Source organism: Serinus canaria, chromosome 11, assembly GCF_022539315.1.
Source record: "Serinus canaria isolate serCan28SL12 chromosome 11, serCan2020, whole genome shotgun sequence".
Classification (NCBI taxonomy): Eukaryota; Metazoa; Chordata; class Aves; order Passeriformes; family Fringillidae; genus Serinus; species Serinus canaria.
This window is the reverse complement of record NC_066325.1, coordinates 20,734,094-20,745,507: the sequence shown is the minus strand read 5'-3', so window position 1 is coordinate 20,745,507 and position 11,414 is coordinate 20,734,094. Positions and strand designations below refer to the sequence as shown.

The 11,414-nt window shown below is 42.7% G+C and overlaps 2 protein-coding genes across 3 annotated transcripts; one reads left to right on the top strand and one right to left on the bottom strand.

Moving 5' to 3' along the window:
• Positions 1–6: 6 nt before the first annotated feature.
• On the bottom strand, positions 7–8,530 carry KARS1 (lysyl-tRNA synthetase 1). Of its 2 annotated transcripts, none has more exons than XM_009090812.3 (14): positions 8,379–8,530; positions 7,545–7,689; positions 7,173–7,338; positions 6,694–6,787; positions 6,247–6,433; positions 5,868–5,993; positions 5,002–5,121; positions 4,634–4,796; positions 4,361–4,534; positions 3,502–3,587; positions 2,737–2,822; positions 2,295–2,421; positions 488–631; positions 7–193 (listed from the first exon to the last, which is right to left on the bottom strand). In XM_009090812.3, exons 1-14 carry the CDS (start codon positions 8,528–8,530, stop codon positions 116–118), a joined length of 1,848 nt encoding a protein of 615 aa, XP_009089060.2. In that variant the 3' UTR covers positions 7–115. The 2 variants fall into 2 exon arrangements, with proteins under 2 accessions (XP_009089060.2, XP_030083535.1); XM_030227675.2 differs by lacking the exon at positions 8,379–8,530 and adding an exon at positions 8,181–8,354.
• On the top strand, positions 8,502–10,908 carry TERF2IP (TERF2 interacting protein). The gene is made up of 3 exons (XM_009090811.4): positions 8,502–8,994; positions 9,100–9,176; positions 9,747–10,908. Exons 1-3 carry the CDS (start codon positions 8,502–8,504, stop codon positions 10,185–10,187), a joined length of 1,011 nt encoding a protein of 336 aa, XP_009089059.2. The 3' UTR covers positions 10,188–10,908.
• The last annotated feature ends 506 nt before the right edge of the window (positions 10,909–11,414 follow it).

Genomic DNA, 11,414 nt, shown 5'->3' with positions numbered 1-11,414 from the left:
GACGGGTGCAGAGAAAGCCGCCTTTATTGAAGGTATGTGCCACTCCGAAGCTCAAGCGGAGGTGCCGTCTCCGCACTCGGGCTTCACGCGGAGGTGCCCGCGGCGGTCTGGAGGCTCACACAGAGGTGCCCTCGCCGGGCTGCGCATCTTTCTTGCTGTCCTCCGGTTTCATGGCGGGGAAAAGCAGCACCTCCTGCGAACAGCGATAGAGTCAGCGGCCGTGCCGACCGGTAACACCACATCCCGTGCGCTGTTCTCGCGAGAGCTGCCCTAGCGCGGGCTCAGCTGCTCAACCGCGGGCCTCAGAAGGCTGAGCAAGCGCACCAAGGGGCTTTGCCCAGGCGTAATTCCACGGCTTAAAAAAATCTCACACAGCTCCATTGTTAGGCACTGCTTCCATCGATGAGATGGCCAGTTTTGCCGAATCCCATTCCCTCTTCCCTGACAAAGCCAGCAATAGGAAGGCACTACTACTGCTTATGCTTACCTTGATATTATTGGAATCTGTAAGGAACATGGTCAAGCGATCAATTCCCATGCCCCAGCCAGCTGTAGGAGGAAGACCGTACTCCAGTGCAGTGCAGAAGTTTTCATCAATAAACATGGCTTCATCATCACCTGCAGCTTTTGCCTAAATGAGGAAATTAATAGTAAAATGTGAGTTTTACAGAACTAGACGCTCCTCCTAACCCCTACCAAAGAGGAGAAATACTGCTATTTGTATCAGCCATGTCACTGAGGAAACCAAAGCCCAATAGAGCTGCACAAATGAGTAACAGATGAAGAAATCAAGGCACAGAGAACTCTGTAGGTCCTTAGGTGCTCCCGAAATAGCTCTAGACTCAATTCCTTTCTGACAGCTAAATTTTCTATCTTGGCAAAGGCCCAGGCTCCTTACATCAGTAAAAGCCATCTTTCAGAGCCATATGGCAGCAGATGACAGCAGAATGAATTGCTTTCAAAGGCTTATGAGGTTCTTTACTGGTAGCAACTCTCAATGTCTGCAGAAACAACAAAGCAGCATTATTGGTGGAATCATCAATAGCTGCTCCACAAATAGGGCCTGTTTTTTTTCTCTCAAGTAGGAAGACTAAAAAACCCTACACTGAGATGTTAACTAATATACTTGACCCTGACAGCCTCCAAGTGACAAAAGGCGTAGTAACAAAAATACAGATTAGCTAACCATTTCAAATTGAGAAAAAAAGCCATAAATAAGTGTCAAAACAACAGCAAACATTTTTGCTCACAAGTTCAAGGAAGACTTTGCAAAGACTGTTACAGCAAATTTTTCTCCTTGAAATTCTGAAATTTGAAAACCCGAAATGAAAATCCTAGAGCAAACTGTCATCCTTCATCTCAATCTCCACTTTTACATTAAATTTTGAGGCTAATTTTCATTAAATACATATAATCATATGTCTGCAAAGTCTGGCTATAATCATGAAGGAACTGCAGCAAGCATAAATACAACAGAATTAAAGTATCTGTAATATTATTCATTCTGACTAAACATTTTGAAATTTACTATCAAGTTCGTTAGTTAACATAAATCTATTTTCCTGGCTTTGACAATTGTTTAAACCTCTCAGGCACTGTGAAGCCATTAGAAAGAATATGAAGATCAGGACCTCTGTTTCTGCAGACCACATCATTTGACCTCAGTCATGTGTGGCCAAGCATGCATTCATGGATGTGCATACCAAGCTAATAACAAAATTAGTTGCAGTCAATCCTTTTGGAATAGAGAAATCTACTATTATAAATCTGCAAGCCTAATAGTTTCCAATGTGCACCTCTATCCTGCAAGTCAACCTAATATATTAATACTCTGCTCAAGAAAATCACGATATTTCTTAGACAGCATTCAAAATCTTTCACGACATGAAAATTTATTTAAGAACCTAGAAGTATGATGTCGTATGACTACATGAATACTTAACTAGGGAAAAAAAGCCAAACCTTTCAACCCAGGAAAGACACAGGGAACTTTTTGCAGGTTTGTGTTTTCCCAGATTAGTACTCTGGGTGGAATAAAAGGGAAGATATTCCAAAACAAAGTTGCACTAAAAAAAACTTAATCAACAGCAGTATTTCACCTTGTTTACCTTAAAGAGCAAGGTTCCTATAAAAGGAATTGCACTTTAATGATAGGCTTTTACTTGAGTAACAAACACTCAAAGCAGTCACAACTCTTTTCAGCAGTAGGTACTAATGACAGATTTGGGACAGACATAGGAAATACACTTTGCTCACATGCCTGTATTACATTCACTATCAGCAAGACACCATACCTTGGCCTGATCCTCAAAAAGCTGACGCTGTCGGAAAGGATCATTAAGTTCTGTGTATGCATTGCACACCTCCTTCTTCATTACAAAGAGTTCAAAGCGTTCTGTTAGTCCCGGAAGAGAGCGATGCCTATTTGAAGTAGACAAAACAGACATACCTTAAAATAATCTTAGTTATAGAAGCACACAGCACATACATTACTTAGGGGCCTTGCTCACACTTAGCACTAAACAGCTGTCAAAATTTCAAAGTACTACGCATTGACACACCTCTTCCCTGGATGATGGGTTTCACAGCTCAGGAACCAGTGTCTATCTTGGTTTGTGTTAGAATTCCTAACTAGTACACAACGTCAAAATCTCTTTTCATATGTGCAACTTTTTTTTTTTTTTTTAATTAAGTAGAAGATTTGAGTTACACACTGACCATGTGTCATACTCTTACCATTTGGCAAGTGGACTCATGACCTGTGGGTGATCACAGATGAACGTAGGGTTGATACAGGTGACTTCCAGGAATTCACCAACTAACTGGGAAAACAAAAGTGAAACAATTATGCAGTGTACAATTATGCACATTTCTAGCACTGCCTTCACCAAGCACCCTAATTTGCTCTCTTTTGCTACTGAAGAAGGTACCAAAGATCTGAAGAGTTTCCAAAGTATTTCTGGTTATGGTAACGTCTTCATCAACAGAGAGTGCGTCCTAGTCAGGTACAGAAAAATGACACAGCAAAAGCTGTATAATAATTTAATTTGCACATTACAGTAAGGGCCAATAGGAAAAGCATCAAAAGAACAGCTATCAGACAATATCTGGGTACAAAGAAATACTGCTGATAGAATGGTATTGTACTCCTACCCTTTTGGTTAGCTACATACAGATGCACACATCTCACAGACAGAACTGATCTACAATAAAGCAAATCTGTTTTCAACACAAGCAACCAGTTATCCAACTAAAATCCCTTAGTACTCAAGTTAAGCAGACGTAAGTAAACTACACTTTGGTGTAGACAACATGAAAGAAGATTGTGACACTGCAGGTTTTCTCACTGTAATATAACAACAGCTGAAGTGCATTGCAGCATGCTTTTCCTGGTGCAGCTAAATCTTTTCTTAAAAGAATCAGCTGCAGCTTCAGAGATTTCTGTTGACACAGAGAGATCCTCAAAGACATTAGAATTATAAAAATAGCACCTTTACTTACTTTGTCAAGAAGCCTGGCTGTTGTCCTGGGAGGTGGACAGTCAATATTTCTCTCCACACAAAGGTTATCAAAGAACCTGCGAGTTTCTGAATTTGCAGACGAAAATTAGAACAGCCATCTCAACACTCATTTTTTGTTCTTACTAGATCCTTCAACGTTTCTTAGAGTGACTTGTAAGATCTCAGTGGTAGACATCATGGAAAACATGAGCTTAAATATCAATCTACAGAAATGGTGTTTGGTTTTAATTGTTTACAGTAAAATAGTAGTTATTTTATACTTCAGAAATTTGACAACGGTAAAGCAGACACCATGTAACTGCTGGACATTATTATTTGGGGACTGGGGGTGGGGGGAGAGAGGAGGGAACTGGGGGCGGGGGGGGGGCGGGGGGGGGAGAAACAAATCACTATAAATTATATGACCTTGTTTCCTTATGGCTCTCAATTCCAGGAATAAAACAGCACAGAATTCCATTTTTAAAAAGGCCCCACATAATCATACACCCAAGCTGTAATTACAGGCGTGGAAACTCAACTGCACATGAGATAAGAAATAAGAAGCAAAAAAATGGATCTCTTCAACAAATCAAGAACTCCATACATCAAGCTTCTTGAGTATATCCTTTCACATATACTCAACAAAGAAAAGAGCCAAAAGAGTCAGATCCTGCCAAAGACGGCAAGGAATGAAGGCTCCTTTCTGGACTCACATAAACCAACAAAACCAGAGGAAAGAAATCCTCTGTGTTAGTCTACTTCAAAAAAAGCAGTTAACAGACTGCAGACTGAGAAATGGCAACGTTTTGGCCACTTTCTGTTAATGAAGAATTACAGGACATTCATACTCAGCATCTAACCTTCAGTTTCAAAACACTCAGTTGATGGAAACTTCACTCCCAGGACCTTTTCCAGATCATACACCATGCTAATTCGCCGGAAAGGAGGAGTAAAATCTATCTCATAGGCCTGTCCATCTTGACCATCTGGATGGTAGGTGATCTTGTAAGTCCCAGTAATATGTTTCACCATCCCTACAAAAGGAACATGAAGTTTAGAAAGGGAGCATGCTACATAATAACTGATTATTCCAGCGATTCTTACTCTTTTTAAAATAATATTGCATACTTCACCTGAAAGCAACTTCTCTGTAATTTCCATTAAGTCATGGTAGTCCGCGTAAGCCATATAAAATTCACAAGTTGTAAACTCAGGGTTGTGAGTCAAATCAATTCCTTCATTCCGGAACTGACGCCCAATTTCATATACTCTGTCCAGACCACCAACCACCAACATCTAAACGAAATGAAATACAAGTAAATACACTTTCTCAAAAGAACCTAAGAGAGCCCAAACACATGCAACTGCAATACAACCTAACAAAACTCATTCATGAGACAAGTCCACCTTTCTTCAAAAATAATCTTCGTTTCAGCTACATTTGCTTTTCTTAATACAGTTTGAAAAATATAAGCATAGCCATGAGAGGCTTGCATTTTACCTTATGGTAAAGTTCTGGAGCAATTCTCATATATAAATTCATATCCAGTTCATTGTGGTATGTGATAAATGGCTTTGCCACAGCTCCACCTGGAATTACATTCATCATAGGAGTTTCGACCTGTAACAACAAAAAAAATTCCCCCGTTTTCACGAAATCTGTTTCCAAACCAGAAACGCAGAGATCAAACAAACAAAAAAAGCCCAAAACAGCTAGTTTTGATGAAAAACATCTATTTCATTTACAGTTCAGCATTTCAGTGTATGAAAACAACTCTGAACTAAAGTCCACTGAACAAAACTGCACTTTTTTCATGCAGTCAATAATAACAAATTCATCTGTTGCTCTGAAGAGTCACTCATATTTACCACAAATGTGAACCTTTTGGCTTCATGATATCAAAGCCAGGAACAGTGCTGTGGCATTATCACAAATTCCTCTCTCTACACTACAGAAAATTGAACTCAACAAGGCCAAGTGCAATTTCCTGCACCTGGGTGAACACAATCCAATTCTGCCTACAGGATGTAGAACTGGCTTTTATATCCAGAGGCAAAACAATATTTCAAAGATGTTTTTTTCAGCCTAATTTACTGAACTATGGAAAGGACAGTAGTAGTTTGGAGTATTACCTTCATAAAAGGTTCCCGAGCCATAACCTCACCAACTGATAAATAATCTTAACTTTACAAAGAGAAGAAAGGAATTGCTCCCATTACATTAAGCTGATAAAATACACCATGATGAGGCAATTACTGCCAGTTCTGTAAGTACTTCGTATATGAGCCTGAATGTAAAACATCCTTGAAGCTAAAAAAATGTAAACACATTCAGTATGCAGAGAGAAAAAAACACCAATGCCTTACCTCAAGAAAGCCCAACTCATCTAGAAAGCTACGAAGGTAAGTGATGATCTTTGCACGGGTTATAAATTTCTGCCTCACATAATCATTAAGAATTAAATCCAAGTATCTCTGACGATATCTGGTTTCCTGAAAAGAACACATATCTTTAGAACAAGCCAGATAAAACGTCATGCCAAAGGAAAAAATACCAACACAAAACTAATATTCCTTTGTTGACTGATAATACCAGCAATTAACAAACATCATCCATTCAGACCTATCTGTGACATTCTTGCCCATGGCAGGGATGTTGAACGATATGATCGCGAAGGTCCCTTCCAACCCAAACCATTCCATGATATTTCAGATTTCTTCCAAGACTGACAGGTATGACAAATACCTTATCTTTGAGGCCAAAATGAAGATGAGGCAACATGTGCAGGCATGGAGACAAGAGAGTGATTTCGTGAGGAATAATACTCAGTTCCCCCTTCCTTGTTTTCCCAGGATTCCCCTCTACACCAATAATGTCCCCACGACGCAGCTTGCTGTTAACACGGAAATATTCTTCCTCAGATTTGTAGAGGCTGTAATTGCAAAACAAATGTAAGCACGTTTTGTTTAAAATTCGATACTTAAAACTCTCCCCAAGTGTCTCACAAGACAAAATCCATTTAAAAAAGATATATCTATAAGTTTTTCTAACAGAAAGTCAACATTCAAAGCAAAACATTACTTGGCTGCCTAAGCCAAACCACAGAAGAAATAGAATATTTAATCTCAAAATACAGATATCTAGACCTCAGGAGGCAGTGCAGTTTAGAATGCTGAAAATAACTCTACTTACCTGGAATTTGCCATGACCTGCAGCTTGACTCCTTCACCACGAAGATCATAGAAAATCAGTTTCCCTCCAGCAGCACGTTTTGCATGGATTCGACCTAAATATCAAAAGTATACTAAACATCAGGAAAAGAGTCCCTACCAGAAAGGATACAGGGGCAAAAGCCACAGTACTATCACTTAGAATCATCAGCTGTGAACTATTTAACTGTGAAAGAGAAGCAGTTAAGTCTCAAAATGAAACCTAGTGCAAATAAGACTGTAAAAACTTTGGGTCCTAGAACCCATGTTGCATACAACCTGATCTTATAGTTGTAAGGGATGTTGCACAGGTCCACTCAGTCTGATGGGTATGTCCTGAATAGTATAACACTGCTACAAGGCTTCATGACTGAGTAAGAGATCAGCAAAATTCAAAAAAAGACCAACTCATCAATAAAAGCTAAGATTTTTCATTTTTCTGTATCCCAGGTAAACTTTTACCTGCCACTCTCACAGTAATGTTTGTCAGGTGATCTCCAGGCTGCAGGTGACTGTACTTGTCTATAAAATCTGACAGAGATAAGTCAACGTGGAACTTGTGGGGATAGGGATCTTCACTGGAGCCCTTAAGCTGTTGGACTGCATGGCTACGGATCTTGTAGTATTGCTGTCACCAGAAACAAACAAAATCAAATTATTTCATTAGAATCTGAAAATATGTCTCAGGCTGTGAATTTAAATGTAGCCGCCCTAATGTAGGAATATACATCTCTCCCATTTTAACCTTTTAATTACCCATGAATAAAAAAATTAAATGCAAGCCAGTAAGATTGATTCACAGAACATCTAATAAGCGTGGGACCAGATGCTCACATTTGGATCCAAGCTCTCCTCATCAGTACCAACATTATCCTCAGAAGTCAAGGAAGGCTTATTTGAATGCTTTTCACTTTGCTCTTTCTGCTTTGCTTCTTTTTCAGCTATTTTTCTCTCAGCCTTTAAACGCCTCTTCAGCTCACTAGAAAAGAGAAGGAAACCGGATTCAGCAAGTACTCTAATACTTCTACAGGGAAACGACTGGCAGGATTCTGTCAAAACTTAACTGTACAAATCACCCCACCACTTCTCTTACTTTTTCCAAGAGCCAAAATAATTCTTAAACAGGTTAAAATATTTTCTACTTTAAACTCCTTCAGTTCATCCCCTACGATACACTCACAGAAAGTGAAAGCGAAATTAAACATAATTTAGACAGACCTTGAGGCGCGCGTGCCTATGTGCTCAAGGACTTTACGCATTCCATTTTATCCATAGGAACCTATCAGCCCTACGCAGCATGTAAGTGAAAGAAGGCAAACCCCCCCCGCCTCAGTAACGTAGGGTTCCCGAAGCCACCTTCGCGGTCCAGCCTATTCCCCCATGGCCCTCAGGCTCCCATCGTGCTTCTGACCCCACCTTCCACGACTCCATAAAGAAAGAAGCGGGCCAAGCCAGACACAAAGCACCGACCTGCTTTGGTCGTGAAGCGCCTGCTGCCGTCGGAGCGCGGGCGCGGCCCTCCAGACCCAGCTGCGGAGCCGCGCAGCGCCGGAGCTCAACATAGCGCTCCGACGGGCGCCTTGACGGAGACAACGCACCGGGTCAGCTGGACACACTTCACTTTCACCTCCCCGGCCCGGCCCCACCTGATCACCCGCCCACCCTCACTTTTTGCTGAGGTGCGACTCAATCTCCTCCACGTTGCACTCGCGCGCCGCCGCCGCCGCCATCATCGCCCCGCAGCTGCCACCGCCTCCGCCCTTCCGCTCTTGCACGCCTGCGCTGGTGGTGATGGAGGAGGGCGGAGCCGCGGCGGCCATGGCGGGCGGCCCGGTGGGAGCAGCGCGATCCCGATCGCTGTTCTTATGGGATGATGGGCATCCTATGCGGTTCTACCTGCGGCCCGGCCTGGCCAAGCTGCGCCTGGCGCCCCTAGTGCTGGCGGGCGGCGGGCGCCTGTGTCGGGTGCAGGAGCCGGGGGCCGTGCTCCTGGCTCAGCCCGGCGAGGTGGCTCCTGACGGGGCCGTCTCAACCGAGTACGTGGCGGAGTGCGTGAAGCGCAACCAGCGGCTGCCGCTGGAGCCCTTCCTGCTGACAGCCCGCGGCCGCCTGGTTTTCACGGAGGCGGAGGACGCGGCGCTGCTCCAGGCGGTGCGCGGCCAGGGCATGGTGCGGGTGAGCGGCCGTGCGCTGTGGATAGAGCTGGAGCGGAGCGGCCTGACGCGGCACAGCTGGCAGGCCATGCGTGACCGCTACCTGCGGCACCTGCTGCCGCGGCTCTGGGGTGAGCGGGGGCCACAGCGGCGGGGCAGGGTTGCGAGGGGGCGTGGTGGCGGCGACCAGCGTGGGTCGCTGTGGCCTGGCAGACGATCTCCGCGTGTTTCCGCAGAGCCCCCGCAGACAGAGGATCCCACGCAGATCAAGGGTCTGTTCGCGGCAGCTAATCGGGAGTTCGAGAGCACGGAGGTGAGCGACCGGGGCCAGCCTGGGGAGCAGCAGCCTCCACTGCGCGCAGTGCTCGGGGCAGGCCTTCCCCGGTGTCACAGACGGCACAGTAGAAACGCATGATTAACACATGAAATGAGTTTGCACCGCGATATCCCTTCTGCTGTGGCTAAACTGTGAGCTGTCATCTATGTGGTTTGCCATAAATGGTGCCTGACTGGTGCGTTTTTTCTTCCCTGTGCAGGTTAGCATGAGGTTTATGTGATGGGGGTTGTCACTTTAAAAGCTGTATTAGCAAATGGAAGTCATCCTTTCACCTCAGGCAAAAAACGTTCCTGCCGTTGCAGCCACACTTACTTTTGCCTTTTATGCTTTAGTTTGTTCAAATTCTCCCTTGTAGTTTATGGATTTCCGTGATCAAGTGCAGCCTCATTAACACATATGGCTTTGCTTCAGTCACTAACTTTTACTATGTTTAGTAATTTCTGAGGTTTTAACACACTGTAGAGTCAAAGGTGGTTGGTTGCAGTGGTGAAGGATTTGCCAGAAAATACCATCTCTAACTGGTGATTCCACTTCTCTTACTGTTAGTCAGAAAGCGATTCTTCAGATGATGCAGAACTTTCCACACAAGATGGAGTGGGAAGTTCCCCAGGAGAAACAGCATCTGAGCTGAAAACTCGGCCAGAGAACTCTGCTTTCCCTGACATTCAGTTACAACGGCAAGAAAGACCAAAAAGCGCTTGTTCTTCTTCCAGTATGGTGGGACAAGTAGTAAAAACTATGGAGCGCTTCATGGAGAAGTTTGCTGTGGACTTGCTCACTGTTACACAGGCCTTTCTGAAAAACAGCGGCGACATGGAAGCTACTTCATACTTTCTGCAGACAGGGCAGCGCTTGGATGGCTACCCTGTATGGAGCAGAGAGGATGATTTAGAATTGCAAAAGGATGATGAACATGTCAGAAATAAATTGATAGCCAAATTTGGAGCTGAAAATGTAGCAAAGCGGATAGTGTTTAGAGAGAGTTAGCAAGAGGACATTACTAATCTAGAACAGTTACATACATGTAATAGTCATTTCAGAAACACAGTGGAAAATTTGATCAAAGTTTTGAAGTTTCAGAAATGCTTTAATTTTTTTTTGTATGAAAAGGTCTGTTTTGCATTTCTCCAGATCTAAGATGCAGCTGCTTTAATCAAAGGAACGCTTGTACCAGGCTGTATATTCTGTTCGGGAAAAATATACCAGTTTTTAGGGCTATGAGTAATAGTTGAAGTAGGAAGTGAAAGTTAAGAGGGAATGATCAGAGGTTATGTAGCTATCACCTAAGTTGCATTTGAGAGAGAACACTATTACTAGGATAAAGTCATAGTCTGAAAAAGTACTTTTAGCCTGAAATTGTGCTCTGGTTACTTATTTTAATACTATTTGAAGTGAGTCCTAAAAATCTAGAACTCGCTCTTTTGGTGAAATAAAATGGGCTAGCAAAGGCGAAGTTGGGTTTTTGGGTTTTTTTAACCTCTCTAAGGAGCTAACATTTTGGGGTTTTAGCATATTGCACTGTGGCACTCAGAAAATTAGGGTGAATTGTGAAATGGCTGATGTTAAGCCAAATTAAAATTATACTGAAAATAAAAAAACTATATAATGAGACTGCTGTTTCAGGAAACAACTGCAACACCAACTGCTTATTCAAGGAGTTAACCAATGTAACCAAATAAATACTAAAACAGCACTACACAGTGTTTCACTGGACTGAAAAAGTGAGAATTATTTGGCAGAGTTGTGCTATTCAGACTTTGAACAGTTATTTGAGATTCATGTGGAAGCCAGACAAACACTTAATGAGGGAGTGCAAGACAACATAGCTAATGAAGTAATTTTTTTTTTTTTTTTTCATTAAGAATGTTACCATTGGTTTGGAATCCCAAGTTTTGCTAAGGACCAGGTTCATGAACAGGAGACCTGTCACCTTTTGTAGCTGAAAGCTCCCCTTCTAGCTTGGGCTGTGTACACATGTCAGCAGCACCATAGTGTTTCAATGGTCTTGTTTAACAAAACTGCTCTAGAATTCAAAGTGAGAGGTAGAATACATTAAATAGCTGCAATATAAAATGGTCAGATTTACTTTGTCTTTTTATAATTCTAAGGGGCACTTATTTTAAGAGTGAGTTTGTCTTATTGAAGCAATTAGCCTAAGGTGCAGTGCAAACTTCTGAGTACACATACAGTGTTTTTCTCTTTGCTGAGCCTTAT